General features: G+C 40.7%; 1 protein-coding gene across 4 annotated transcripts in view; it reads right to left on the reverse strand.

The window, feature by feature from the left end:
• Window positions 1-15,049, reverse strand: part of PHACTR2 (phosphatase and actin regulator 2) — a 145,450-nt gene that overhangs the window by 16,290 nt on the left and 114,111 nt on the right. For 3 of the 4 annotated variants that reach the window (XM_074818886.1, XM_074818888.1, XM_074818887.1), the window contains exons 5-9: window positions 12,554-12,790; window positions 8,472-9,021; window positions 7,028-7,227; window positions 4,937-5,093; window positions 2,685-2,740 (exon numbers count right to left, since the gene is read on the reverse strand). In XM_074818886.1, coding sequence (XP_074674987.1) covers window positions 2,685-2,740; window positions 4,937-5,093; window positions 7,028-7,227; window positions 8,472-9,021; window positions 12,554-12,790 — 1,200 coding nt within the window. The remainder of the gene's footprint in view (window positions 1-2,684; window positions 2,741-4,936; window positions 5,094-7,027; window positions 7,228-8,471; window positions 9,022-12,553; window positions 12,791-15,049) is intronic. The other variant, XM_074818889.1, reaches the window with a different exon arrangement.

Raw genomic sequence — 15,049 nt, forward strand, 5'->3', positions numbered from 1 at the left:
CTACAAAGCCAGCACTGGCAGGCATGCAGGTGCACAGTACAAGAAGTTCACTGTCCCTTACAAATACAGGAAAAAAATACAGTTATCTTAATCCAAAATTCCTGGAAAATAAAAAGTTTCTTTGCCATAATACAGTACTATAAATACTACTGGCTCAAAGCCAGTACACAAGAAACCTGTCTTTATTAAAAACACAGGGCTTTATCTATTCCTTCAAGCAGATTCTTGAGTTACCGTAACTTTGTTTTAGTGTGGGAAGACTCAGAAGTCTGGACAGTTTTATCCAAATTGTTTTTATAGAAATCTGCCTGCAATGTTTTGCGATCGTACTCAGTCACAGGATTTTCAGTAACTGGTTTATCTGGAAATATTATCAAAACAAAAGTTCTTGCAAGACAGATTTCCTCACTAACTGGAAATACAAAAAAAAGAAAAATATGGACTTTTTCTGAACCTCTTAAAAGATTTGGGCTGAACTTAATCCCGAAATAAACATTTAGACCTTTATCACTTAATGTAACCTCAAAGTCTGATAAATACTACTCAAAACAATACTTTCCCTTAGCTGCAGCTTACATACATGGAATGATATAGTCCCTTCTCCCATCCACTGCTTAAAAATAGGAGGAAGGAAGCTTTATGAAAGAAATCCCAACTTATTCACAAAAGCTGCCTACAATAACAAAGGCATTTAAGAGATGTAAACATTTCTGAATGATCCACAGGAAGGGAATGTAATAATTTTGATAAATAATACACATGCTTTAGAGCTGAGAGAGAACTTGCACCCTGAAAGGGCTCTGAGTCAGACTGTCACCACAAACCCTGGCTTGCTTTGGTTCACTTTTTTACAGATCACTATCAACTTGAAATATTTTATATCTCGGTGATGAGCAAAAAGCAGTTTTGGATTCTCCATGTGCTCATCAATGACTCTGTGATTTTTTGTTATTTATAATGCTGCTTCCCAGCCTTTATTTCTTGCTCTCCCTTGCCTCTTTAAGACAGCCCCCCAGCAGCAGCAGGGGAGGATGGCGGGAGTCATTGAGCGCAAAGCCTGGTATGCTGCCAAAAGCTTAAAGTAAACAAGCTGAAACAGGAGAAGAAATCTATTAACTGCTTTCCAGTCTTGAGCTACTTATTGCAAAATCAGTGAATGGAATAAACAGTGGCAAAAAGGATATTAAATACATCACAGGTTTGTTGCTAGATTAGTTATCTACAGATTAGCCAGACAGAGGGCAGTAAGGAAGCCCAGCTGGTGCTTCCAGCTCAGTGGCTGTATCCTGGCCCACCAAAGATGTTTTGGAATTACCTTTCTCACATAGCCCAGCATGGTTTGTCACATAAAAAAAAGTTTGTATTTCAAATTTTATCTTTATTTCTCTATGCAATCTATAGGTTCAGAAATTATAGTCTTAGAAGTCTGTTCACATTATGTATTGGACGTGAGTCCCTTGAACCCTCTCCTGTGCACCATAATGCATAAACTGTAGCTTCCCTTTTCAACAAGACATGGCACTATTTGGCTTTTGAGAGCTTGGACAACAGCAGTAGGATTCCATTAGCATGGATGGCTGCCTGAAAGCCAATAATTGCCATGTCTCCTTGATTGGCTAGCCTGAGCAGGTGGCAGAGTGATCAGGCCATGGACTTTGTTGGGTAAACAGCCCATTTTCTTTCCTTCCATTAGCATGTTGTGCACCAGGGTTGCACAGATAAACTCCAACTTTTCTGAACAATTGCTGGAAATAACAGCATTACACCTGCTCTTTCATCAAGTGTGGGAAGTTCTTATATCTTAAGAATAGATCAGTTTTTTGATTTATTGCTGTGTGTGAAAGACTTGCATGCGCATTTTCTTAATTTATTTCTTCTACTTAAGCATCAAGTACTAGCTACCCTTGCAGAATGAACACGGCTAGATGGAGCTGGGCACGGCAACTGTTACGGTATGCGTTTAGGTAACATCCATATTATGGAAGGATTTATAAAGGAAGACAAAAATGCCTTTTCTGAAGCATTTGCCAGCCTAAGAACAAACCAACATAAGTATATGGGAGAATAGGGTAAACATCCAACGTACTTCATTCCTCTGCCCCTGACTATTTGAATTATAAACTTAAATTTTTCAGCTGGGATATTGAGGAAGGATTTAATCAATGGGAAATATTCAGTGAGAATTTCTTATGCATGTTTCAGTACAGAAGACACTTATATCAGAAGTGGATATGAAGGCCAGCATGCTGAAGTAGTTGGCATATACCTGTTCACTTTCCACTGAACACTTCACCCTTTCTCTTTCTACTCCTTCCAACCTCTGCCCTTATATCCCACCTCTGCCTCCTACTGATATTCCCTCCTCCTCCTCATAAAAATTAGGCAGAAGTTTAACCAGCCTAGAACTACTTCTAAGGGGTATCTAAGTCATTCTTGGCCTTTGGGACCAGCTTCAAGAAGTGGGATTGTGACAAGCAAAATTCGGCATATTGCATATATGCAGTTTTCACAATTACCATTACAGGTTAGTATATAGATCTAGGGTTGACATGTTATTTTCTAGAACATCATTTCTCCCCAGTTATGGATCTAACACTGGAGCAACACTGATAGACTTCCATATGAATCCAACACATGCTCACTTTCTAAGTAAATACTAGCTGAAACCTAAATAAAATACTTACGCTTCAGGATATTTCTTTGCTCTAGCTCTTCAGTTGTAGGCCTCTGGCTAAGTCTCCTGTAAGAACAAAGTGAGTGACTGATTTAAAACCAAATCCAAATAATATATTATGATTTGTAATACAGCCTAAAAAGTGTCTCTCATACGGCCATGCTATTTTTTGCCAGCAGGGCTATTCAACAACACAGGTAATTTCCAGACAGTTATAATAACTGTGCATGTAACCACAGTACTGAGTGGCCATTTGTTTCAAAAGATGTACTATTGCCACTTGAACACATAACTGATATGTGCGTAATATTACAGAAATTGTACCAGCAAATTTAAATTCCTCATTTACAGGTATCATTTCATGAAAGAATTCATAAACCTTTTTTGTTCCCAGGCACCATCATTACATTAAGTTGTGCAATCGTAAGATTATTCTCAGATATTTTGAATGCAAATCCTAGTCATTTAAAAAAAACAACCAACCAACCAACATAAGCTGTGCATTGCTCACTGTTGTATGTACAATACAATTGAAAGCTTTAACTGAAATTTAATTTTATTTAGTTACCTATATATAAAACTGCCATTAAAAAAAACCAAAACATGAGATACTGATTTTCTGGTTTGTATAGTGGAGAACGTGGTTGATGTTGTCTCTATGTTTACCAAACAAGTTCACTTGTTCACTTGAGAAAAGGAGCAAGAAAGATTTCAGCAGTAAAATGTATTTCACATATGTGTTAAAGATAGATGCCACTGTGTCCAGCAAACCTCACACAGTTCACTGTGGGTTATCTTCAGCCTCATGAAAGTCATCCAATTTGAACCATGTGTGGACTTTCAGATCTGGCGGGGAGGACCGGCAGGTTTACCACGGGTGACTAGCCCCTGCTGTAGGAAGTCCCAGGCTTGGGACATGACCTGACCCTGACCCAGCTGTGGCAACTGGTTTCCCATCAGACCTCGATGTTGCCAGGTGCTGACCACCACAACAGGAATTTTTAAAGGAACTGGTGTCAAACTGCATTGTGATTTCAGGCCTGAGCACAGCCCTGACATGCAGGGATGTTGTCTCCTGCCACCGCAGCAAAGCTGTGCGGGGAGCGTGCCAGCTTCCCAGCAGAACCAGCAATGTCCCTGCGCAAGCAGCTCAGGGCAGGAACCCCAGTGGCTTCTGCAGTCCAAGCCCCTGAGGGAGCAGTGACAAGCAGGGTGTGACCACTGGAGCTGGGATTCAGTGGGGAAAGCAGTGATAACAACCACGTCACTTCATTAGCAGAAGAAAAATGACCCTCAGGCTCTACACAATAGATGTATCACTCTTACATTTAAGAGATTAAATGAATGATTTAGCCAGCCACCCAGTTGGTTTACAGAGCAACTCAGCTCATCTTCTAAGTGCTGATGTAGGGCTGCCGTACTCTGTACTGGAGCAGTACTGGCTGGACTACCCAGTATCTGGGAATCTCCAACAAATATGGGACATCCTCCAAATCTGTCTGGACAACATTTCTGAGCACAAGAGAAACAAGGACAGGTCTGGAAAAATCCAGACATGTTGTAGTCTATTCTCAGAGACCATGAAAGCCAAAATTAACATTTATGAGGATTTTTTTTAAAAAGCTTGTAAAAACCTAAGTGAAAATTAGTCTTTTTTTATGCAATGTTCTCAAGACCAGGAAGAGAAAGTAACATATATCCCATAGCACTTAAACATCATGAGAAAGACTTGCCTCAGAGGTGGTCACAGTAAAACACTGAACACTGACCTACAAAGTCAGCATCCTTCCACTTCTTTTGCTGGAACCAGCACATGAATAATGAAGGAGATAGAGAGCAGGAGGAGGGTGGGGAGGGCCAGAAGGGATGAACATGCACGGGCATGCTTGGTGTGTCAGGAACTACTACTCCATCTGAGATGAGTATATACAAGTGCAAGTCCCTGCTAATCAATTTGAGAAAAATCTTGAACCATGGTACTGATCATTATGGACTCACTCTTACCCTCTACCTCTTTTTTCTTTTTTTTTAAAATAACAAAAAACCCCAAAACCCAGAAGCCCTCAGATTTGTTTCTGGTAGAACAAAAATGCATTATTGACATTTTAAAGTTTTGTGAGAAATAAAAATAGTTTTCCAGACAGCTGTACCATGAAGATCCTGCACCACATATTGGGCTGCATTTTAAATGTGAACCCAGTGTTCTTGATTCTCTTTCTCCACCTCCACCCAGTGAAACCACATTTACCCTGTGACCGATACCTCACTAGCTTCGTTCCAATCTGATGTCTGATTTCCTGCCTCTCCTCCTCAGATGTACGCTGCAAGATGTTTTTGTCTTCTAATTCTTTCTTAGATGGTCTGTTGCCAAGTTTGATAGCAAGAGTATCCCTACGACGAATTTTACTTGCCAAAGAGCCTGAGGAAAGGAGGAGGAGGGTAGATTTAGTTCATTCAAGCTTAGGTTACAGACGCAAACTCAGAGTAAGGACTTTAATACCTCCCCAAAGCAGCCTTGTTCCCACACGCAGGAGAGGAATTTTAATTAACATCAAAAGAAAAATAGTTTTAGCTCAGTTCACAACAATACAAAGCTGAAAGGCTTAAATGAAAAAGCTACCAGCCAAATTGACAGAGGAGTTTTACAAACATCACTTGTCATCTGTGAAGTGATAACATAAAAATGACCAATCTACACTTAAGTGTCTTTGAAGTCTGATACATTACAGGTTGGTTTATTTATCTACTTAGTACATTTAGCAGCCTGCTGCTCTTTTTCTTCAGCCTTAAATAGGTTTAGCCTTGTTCTGTCATAATTTCCTTAATTCTTCCAATTTTTTTTCAATCAGATACCACTTAGTTCTTGTATAGTGCTTTTCATCTTTAACTGATTTGTAAATTAAAACAAAAAACACAGTTTAGAAAAGTGCTCTGAGTGCTTGTAAAGTAACCTAGGCAGGAACCCCCAGGCACTGAAGCAATTTGTTCACCCATAAAACAGATACAGTAGGGACGAGGGCTGTGCGATTTTGGATGTTAGCTTCAGCCAGCTGTGGAAGAAAGCATACTTTTCATGGCCTTTAGTCCTTCCCTTGTCTCTTGATGTTCTGACCAAGGGGGCTACATATGTCCTAGGCTGGCAGATTGTCACCACATAAGGCAGTCTGGTAAGACCACAGGCTCCCAGTTCACTTCTCATAAGATCGTACTGCTGTCTGAATACAAGAATTTTTTTGTTACTACCACTTTGGGTTGTATTCAGACCAAATACAGAACTGCAAAAGGCTTCAGCCTCTTGAGCTATCTGGCACTTCACCTTCTGCTGCACCAGTGGCCAAGGGAAAAAAAAAAAACCAATGTTCATTTTCCCTCACCCCACTTTGGTACACAGCACTTTTGTGTTCAGGTCTTCTTCACTAAGCACAGCAAAGCACCTCCTCCTGAATGGCTGCAGGGAAGGCTCTCAAGCCATGGTTTGATGGTCATTTTATTCTGACATAAGGCCACCCTGCAGGTGGTAGAATTAGCGTTGCGCTCCCCTCTAGCCCTGACAGCCTGCTGCTGTCATCTCCTTTGCCCCAGCAAAGGTGGAGCCATCAGGTGAGCTAGATCAGGGAACTGGTTCTATTGAAAAACAGTTCAAACAACAGCCACCACTGCAAAAGTAAACATAAGCACTGGCCTAAGGGATGAATGAACAGCTGGGAGCAGGGATTAGGCAGAGGGTGGGCAGGACAACCCCCTTCAGCAGCAGCAAGGACTTCTGCCAAATTAGGGTGATGATATAGTCACGAACCCAGATGAAATTTCAAAGCTGTAAACTTAGATGTAATCCACTGTGATCTGCTCTGCCTGCTAAGGTGCTCCAGTGCTTAAAACATCCTGATCAAAGAGAAACAAATTACTTCCAGACAGTGAAGCTGCTGACTGATGGACTTCCTCTGTCATCCACCACAGCCTGTTACTCCCACAAGAAACTCTAGGATCTCTGGTGCAATTCAGTTGAAAGCTTTAAGGGCAGAGGTTCATGACATGGGCAAGTCAAATCAATGGCTCACTGATGCCCTAACATGGAGGCCTTGTTCCATCCTCAAGTTTTTCTGAACCTGTTCCTCCCACCTCCACTCTCATCCGTGCAATGCTTGATCTGCTCTCACCATTGCACAGGCCCCAGCAGGCTTCTCATCACAACTGTCTGGGAGAAGCAGGACAGTCATTTCTCAGTAGTGGTAAAATACTAAATCATCTAAAACCATCCCATCCAGCCACACCTCTTTTTACTTCACACTAGCATGGGTCAGGCATGCTCACATAACGCAATATGCAAAAGGTACTTCTCAGCGGGATGCTTACTTTCAGCACTTGCATTATCATCATCATCATCATCATCGTCATCTGTGTACAATATTGGCCCATCAGAGTCCGAGTCGCTGCTGTGGCTCTCTCTGCTACTTTCACTCTCAGGAGGGGCAGCAGCATCAGAAGCCTCCTCCACTGGTTCAGAGTGTCCCTGGTCAGATGCCCCCGCTTCTTGGTTTTCTTTGGTAGCCAAGCTGTTAATTCATAAGCAGATATGGTCTCACATTAATGCAAGCAGCACAAACGGGACACAGACTGTATAAGCAAGTACGAAAATAAAAGTTCTGTTATTCAAACTAACTTCTCTCTAAAAAACTTGCATACATAAAACATATATAAAGTACGCAGATGTGTACATGTATCTGTATGTATGTGCGTTAGGAAAAAAGATACAATCTGGAATGACATGCTGCAAAGCCTGTATAAAGAAAAATCCTAATTATTTTTTATTTCTTGCGGGATCGGACCAACAGTACATAAAAGCTACTAAGAAGAGAAAAACAGCTCATAAAGTTGAGAGTGAGAGGAGAGAGTCAGAGAGCAGTTGGGAGTGCAAAGCTTCCTGTTCTGGAAGCCTAAATCTATTTATCGTAAATACAGTTTTACTGCTGAGTCCAAAATGTTCATGCCCATCACTGATGAACATGGAAAACAGCAGCAGAGTGCCCTTTGCCTTGGGAAAGTCTTTATGTAAAGTAAGGGTAGAGCAAAGGGAGAAGCAGCACAGGAACATAACACTGGCACAGACGTACCAGCAAGAATTTAAAGGAAAGTCTCTAGGCCACTGGCATCTAGACTAACCCTTCATGGGTTATTATGAAAGATGATGGTTCTTGTGGCAGGGAAACGACAGATTAATAAGTCAGTTTCTTTTTTGCTGCCAACTATTTTGCTTAAAAAATGTAATTATGACCTTTCTCTTGACTAGATTTTATAGTATCTGAGACTTAGACAAGCTATTAGGCAGTGACAGAGCAAACACCTACTAACCGAAGCCTGAAACTGTCATTTTCAAGTGTGCAAGTAAATTCAGCTGTTGAATTGAGAGCTTTAGCAGTGAGATGCTAAATGACATCCATAAAAAAAGGAAAATCCCTTTGTAATCCTGCATCATTTCTTATTTCCCTTTATGAGAGAGAAATAAAAGTGTTATCAGCTACTAGCTGAACTGCTGACCACAGTGGTCACATTAAGCCACACAATGATGTAGGAGGCAGGTTATGACCAATGACCTTCTGAGAAAACATCGGGTACTGCAGGTGAATGGCTCAAAGGAGCTGGCAAGGAAGAAATTGTGCTGGGATGCAACACAAACTATTATCAGTCAGCAGAAGAAACAGAAGAGATCTCCATGTCCCTACAGTATCCCTTACACAAAGAAATGTGGCTTCCTCAGCTGTGGGTCTTCCAATCACCCATGACAGCCATACTGTCTTACCTTTTTGTATCTTCTCCACTAGCATCTGGACCGCTGTCTAGGGCCGTACTGCTCAGGGTCTCGTCCGTACCATGCTCAGTCTGGAGAAGAGGTTTAGTATCTGATCCAGGGATGGCCTGCCCTGCCACGCAGCTGTCCAACACTTCTTGGGCATCTGAGAAGACAATGGGCTGACCAGCTGCAGCAGGAAAAGGAGGTGGAAGTGGAGGTGGAGGAGGGGCAGCAGTGGGAGGAGGGGGGATGACAAGCTTGTTTGGTTGGTCTGCATTCTCTGTTTCAGAAATGACTATGGAAGGTTGCTCAGGTTCCGATTTTTCCGCCTTCACTTCCAACCTGTTGGCTGTGGCACCTGAGGGGGAAGAAGCAGCCCCATCCGGTGCTGTTCGTGAGGCTGACTGTTTCCCAGGTTTTTTCTTGCCCCTGGGAGTCCCTGATGTGCCTGATTTGTTGGAAGTCTCCTTAGAGGCTTTGGGATGAGATGATGTGGACGAAGGAGATAGTGATGAAGAGGACTTGGAGACTGGTGGCTTTTTTGTATGAGAGGAACTAGCTAGAATAAGAAAAGAAAAGCCATTTTACAGTCTTGCAACTATATGATTTCTGCATGGATTGACATGTGCTGATATTTAAAAAATGAAAAAAATTACACTTGATACTTCTACAATCCTTCATCTATATGTTTGAGATGAGTAAATGTTGCAGTTCAAACGTCACCTTTCAGGTGGGAAAAACTGAAACGATGAATACTTGCCCCAGAACAGGAAAGGGGATCAACCTTACAAACGGGTGAGAGTTTGATTTCAGTATTCTGCATTGGCCTGGACATCATCTAAAAAGTCTACTACTTATTCCAAATGTGTTTAGTACCGGACAGAGAAATTGCCTGACCTTTACTATTATGTGAATTTTTGGTCAGAGCACTAGGAAAACACCATGATTTTCCTTTTCAGTGAACACCTCAGGACCATTACAGGTATCAGTCAATTACCCTTCACAATGTTATTGCAAGTGGTGTGCTCCTAGTTAATGGCAAGCAGCAGAGGGACAGCAAAACAAGATGTACTTTCAAGTCCAGCTGGACATGTTCATAAAACAGAGGCAGAAATGTGCAAATGATCTCCAGAAGGGAGCAGGCATTGAAGGCCTTCTGCAGGTACCGGAGATCTTCATCTTACCAGTGACCAACTCAGGTAGTGAAACAAGGTTTTGACACCAGCTGTACAAGCTGGCCAGTGATGCTGATGTTTAATCCTGTGATACTTACCTTATTGAAGCATATATGTATAATGCCCAAGTTTGCAAGAGATTTCAGCTAGCCTGCATGCCCATGGGCATTCCAGTCACATTTCTGATTGCTGTGTTGATGCACCCATCATCTGGACTGGGAGCTTCGAACTTCTGAATTTCATTTAAAAAGCAGTAAAAATTACAACCATCTTACGATTCAGTCGTTTTCATCAAAATGCATCCAACTCAAACACTTCTGCTGTTGTAAAAATGCATTAGCCTCCAGAGAAAAAATGAAAGCATTATAAAGCTACACAGCAGCCTTGTGGCTAAGCTTACTAAGTGAAACAGAAAGCTGTAATAGAAATCTGCTGAAAGGCCTACTTTACGTATAAGCATTTAAATAAAAACAAAACCCCAGCAGATTAGGATAGAACCAAAATTCAGATACTGGCCATAATAAGCTCAGGATATCAAAATTGCTTTCACAGTGAGACTGTTCTCAGTCTCAAAGAAGATGGAAAATAATTCAAAAGACACATTATACCATTCTCTTCTGTAGCTGAGTGCTGTGGTTTATAAACATTTAGAGAGCCGTGAGGCTTTCAGTACATCTGGTACTTCTGGAAAAATCCACAGAAACTTAAGGCAACTCAGTGTCCCTCTTTGTGCTGCAAGGTGACTGTAAAGGGCACTGTACTGAATCTACTGATACTGCACTAATCATCCACATCAAGTACAAATCACTGACTTCACTTACCAGCAAATCAAAAGGAAGCAAAGAAATGGTATAGGCAGCAGTTCATAATTACAGTGGAAATAGATGGTGGCTCCAAACTGCATATTATTTAGCAGAAACCTACTGAGTAAGTGGATGGTAGTAAGAAAGGGCTCTGGTTCTGATCCAGCAAAGCACTTCAACACAGGCTGGAGGTCCACAGAACCAGTTACACGCTTATACTTAAGAACTCCAGCATAAGACAAATATACAGCCACACTATAATTGTTGCTCGGAAAATGTCGAAAGACGTTTCCATTCAAAAACACATTATTCTCAGAACCTTTCTGGACCTGCAATCAGATACAGAAATTTGAAAGATTTCTTCTCCCGGGGAAAAACCTCCTACACTTTAAAGTGTGTCAAAAGTGCTATTGCTGTTGTTGCTTTTGACTGGGCTGGCTGACAATTTTCTGTCATGCCTCTTTTACAGTTGAAGACTTGAATTTTGATTAAATTAATATTTTCATGGCTGTTATTTGCCTTCTGGCACATGTCCATGCCTACATTTAAGTCCCCCTCTCCCAGTTCCACAATTTCAGTTTGGAAACACGCTGTGGTGCCCTCAGGAGAGCCATGGCTCAATTGTTACTCATATTCCTCTTCTCCTTCATGGGACTGGATCACTGGCTGCATCATATGTTCATTTCCACGGGGGATCTGACTTGTACTAATACTGCTCCCGATCAGCTCTATTTATTAAGTATGGCTCCACTTCAGATGAACACAATGTACTTTTAACGTTAGAAGAAATTACCAGTAGCATAGGTACTATTTTATATAAGGGATACATGGATATATTTTACACCCATATGGTCTCAAGCATTGCACGACATTTCAGCAAGACTACTAAATGACAAATCTGGAATCTGAATGTATTTTAATTTAAGAACTCTGATACCTGAGAGCTTGTTACCAACCACTGGTATAAACATTTCTTTATACGATGGGTTCTTTTATTTCTGAAAGCTCTGCTGTTATATGGTTCCTTCACCTAGGAAGAACTGAGTTTTCCAGCTGCATGTGAAATACAAGCAGCAAATTCTGGGTTTTCAAAACATTTATTCTCATGGTTGTCTGATGCAGTAGGGACAGTTAATACCAAGTTAATGGATATTTTATGGCAAAGTTATTATTGTAACTCTAGCAGTCTTGCAATGTTTTCACACAGTCCTCTTCTGTGTGCTTCAAATACAAAACATGCCAAAATGTACAAGCTATGAAGAGGTATACTTGGAAAGAAAACTGGAGGGACTGAAGGGCTTTCAAAGACTGTCAAGAGGATTGAAAACACAAGGCTTGTAGAAGTTCATCAATGCATATATACAGTCCATTCATCATAGTACTGCTTGTCAAATTATATCTGGATGTTTTAATTTTGGTCATCGTCCAAATTACAGCCATTCAAACTTGAGATCAGTACCTTAAGAACAGCTGCCTATAATCTTTAATCTAGCATCGCTGCTGAATTTTGGTTTTAAAATGCAGTGATAAACACATCTGCTATGTGATTGATGATTGACATTTTCCATTTCCAGTGTGTATTCAGAATCACAGCAAGGCTCATGGAAGCCTGGCCATTTCTAATGAGTTACAATTCTTTTTTTTTTTTTTTTTCAGCTAAAACAAGTGCTACTCAACAGTCTTTAAAGATGTCTTTATGATTTTATCCATTACCTCTTTGAGTTCTTGTCAAATTAATTGGAATAGCAGATATTTCCAGCAATACCAAAGTAGTTTTACTTTGGGGCAACTCATATGTCTGTTTTCACAAGTCACCTTTTTCCCTGCTGATTCTTCAGCAGTTCTCTGGGTCATTTTGTTGCCAGCATTCACACTTGAACTGGGAATTCAATATTGTCTCTTACGTTCTCGGTATTGTGCATACCTTCATTAAACAGTCTAGGGTGTTTGCAGACAGCAGAACCAGAGCTCAGCGGGAAGCTAGCTAAAAACATCTGTGGCATGCTCTTTAGTAATGCTGCTAGGTACAAAGGCAGAAGTTATTGTAAAACGAAGCCAAGCACCCCCATGCACATGCACCCACCGTAACTGGCACTGCCTGTGCAGTACTCACCAGCTTCTCGATTTGCACTGTGACTTGTTGGCTTGGGTGGTGGGAGAGGAGGCTGCTTAGCAGGAGCCTTTCCCTTTTTTTTAGCATGAGGTGCTTCGTTACTGTTATGGCTGGTGGTGGTGGAAGCAGCAATAGCATTTTTTGGTGGTAGTGGAGCTTTTTTAAGTTTAGGCTTAGGCTTGGGTAGTGGTGGAGCATGGGATGCCGGTATTTCTGGGCAGTGATCAGTAGTGCTCTCTATGGATAAGAAAGTGAACAGAAGCCAACTGACACAGACATACACCATGTAGTACGTTCAACAGCAAGCCCGACAACAACAACTACTTTTTGCTGCTTGAGCTCTTGGGAATATGGAGAGACTTCATCTTCTGCCTCTTATTGAAGTATTATCTCAGAAAAAAATTACCATCCGTCTCACTTAAAGTCCTTCTCATGGAAGATTTTTCTCAGCACTTCTCTCAGTCTCATCTATTCTAGACTTCCAAGGATCATCCTTAACATTCAGTATCCGCAACTAGACTGCTGGCTGTAAACTAAACAAGTAAACGAGGGAAATGCCATTTACTCCTCTAACAAATTCCCTCGGCTTCCTTCCAGCCCTCTGAGATCAACAGGCTATAAAACTCATCATGTGAATCTGAATGTGAACAGGGCCATTCTCTCAGCCATGGGTTCAAATATGGCTATGCAGCTGAAATGTTCCCCTGAAACAACCCATTCTCCTAAGCTGGAGACTGCCTGCTCATAGCAACTTTATTTTGGGTATCTTCCCCAGGGTATTTCTACTCTTCAGAAAGAGATGAAGCTAAATCAAATCGGATATCATTCGCCATGGGAATGCTCTCCTCTCCTGCAAGCTCTCTGGGTACTGTTACAAGACTGCAATTTCAAGAATCAGCAGTTTCTTAGTCAACAGGAATTTGGACTGTATCTACATTATGTTGTGCAACAGGAACGGCTCCGTAGAGTGAAAGAGGTAGCACTGAGGACCTAATGTCCACAATGTGCATTTCAGGAGACTTGACTTTGGACTAGCTTCAGGCCTAGTTCTGTAGACTGCATGTCCAGTAGTGGTGGGAGCACAAGTTCTTGAATGCATCTTCTGTCTTAGTTTCATCCAAAAGAAACCTGGCTTGTGTGCTCTGCAAACCAAAGAAGGGTAAGTGGGGATGACCAGGAAATTCACTTCAAAAGTGCACACCTAATGCCAACTGTAATGTTAATGTAGGTGAGTCATTTATAGTTAACATAAAATTTTGCAACATAATTGCTATAGTTTTAACTTCCAGGTGGGAATCTTTATCCCATCCCAGATGGGAATCTTTATCTATTCAATTACACCAGCTCTGTGCCCATTAGGTCTCAAGATAGCCTTCCCAACCTTCCACAAAAAGGATATTATAAAAGCAAGAGCATACCATCAGAACCATATGGGCTTTATCTGCATGTTACTAAAAAAATACAGTGGTTGGGGAAGAAAGGAGCCAAGCAAATATTGCAAGGACTTCTAACAGTCTCTTTTATCACTTGAGAGGAAACAAATTCATTTCTTGTAGTACATTCCTATTAGAGCCTCACTCTTGCACACATTAAATGACTGTTCCTGGCTTGTCTTCCTTCCCATGTAAAAGATTCCCAAGAGGTAAGTAGCACCTTTTCATTTTAAGATTAGTAAATGAAAAACAAATAATGTGTTGGACAGTGATGACATTCTTCATCTCAGAAACAAAGCCTTTTCAACCTCCAGCTTAAGGCTTGTTAACATGAACCTAATGCATCACCTGCAGTTATTAAAAGCAACATGCACACATATGTCTCTTCATGAACTGAAGGAATTAACTGTCCAGTGTCTTCCTCCTTTATTTCCAGCCCATTAAAGACTAATATGTTTTTGTTAACGTTTTGCAAGACCCATTGCATAGCAACCTTTTACAGCTTTCAAACAGATTCTTCCGAGCACAGATTCTTGTAATACCTCTTTGTTTTCCAGAGAAAGAACTCTGAACCAGAGAAAGACTTTGGAAGAAGAAAGAAACATACATACTTGTTACATTTGGCTCCCCTCTTTTATAGCAAAAAGCATCTCCTTGTGAAATTCTACCTACCTTAATTCAAAGTTGAAAAACTGATTTAATTCTGAAAAAGGACATTTTAAAATTTTAATTCCATTTATAAAAAACATGGCAGAGATTTTGTATTTTGAAAGACTTGAAGGACATGATGATCAGAAAGAATTTTAAGTGTAAACAATTCTTTGATATACCTTTTACTTATGGGTCCAGCATACTAAAATTTTATTTACTAATAAGAAAGAATTTAAAACTTGTGTACTTATACACCATTACCATGTTTTGTTTCCAGTCATATTAGTAGAGAAAATATCAAAAAGAGAACAATAACCTAGTAAAAAGAAATACAGCATTCACCATATTCTTAAGTCATACAATGCAATTATTTAGAATCTCAGTCAATCTATGTTAAACTGTATAACTGATT

Source organism: Strix aluco, chromosome 3 (genome assembly GCF_031877795.1).
Source record: "Strix aluco isolate bStrAlu1 chromosome 3, bStrAlu1.hap1, whole genome shotgun sequence".
Classification (NCBI taxonomy): domain Eukaryota; kingdom Metazoa; phylum Chordata; class Aves; order Strigiformes; family Strigidae; genus Strix; species Strix aluco.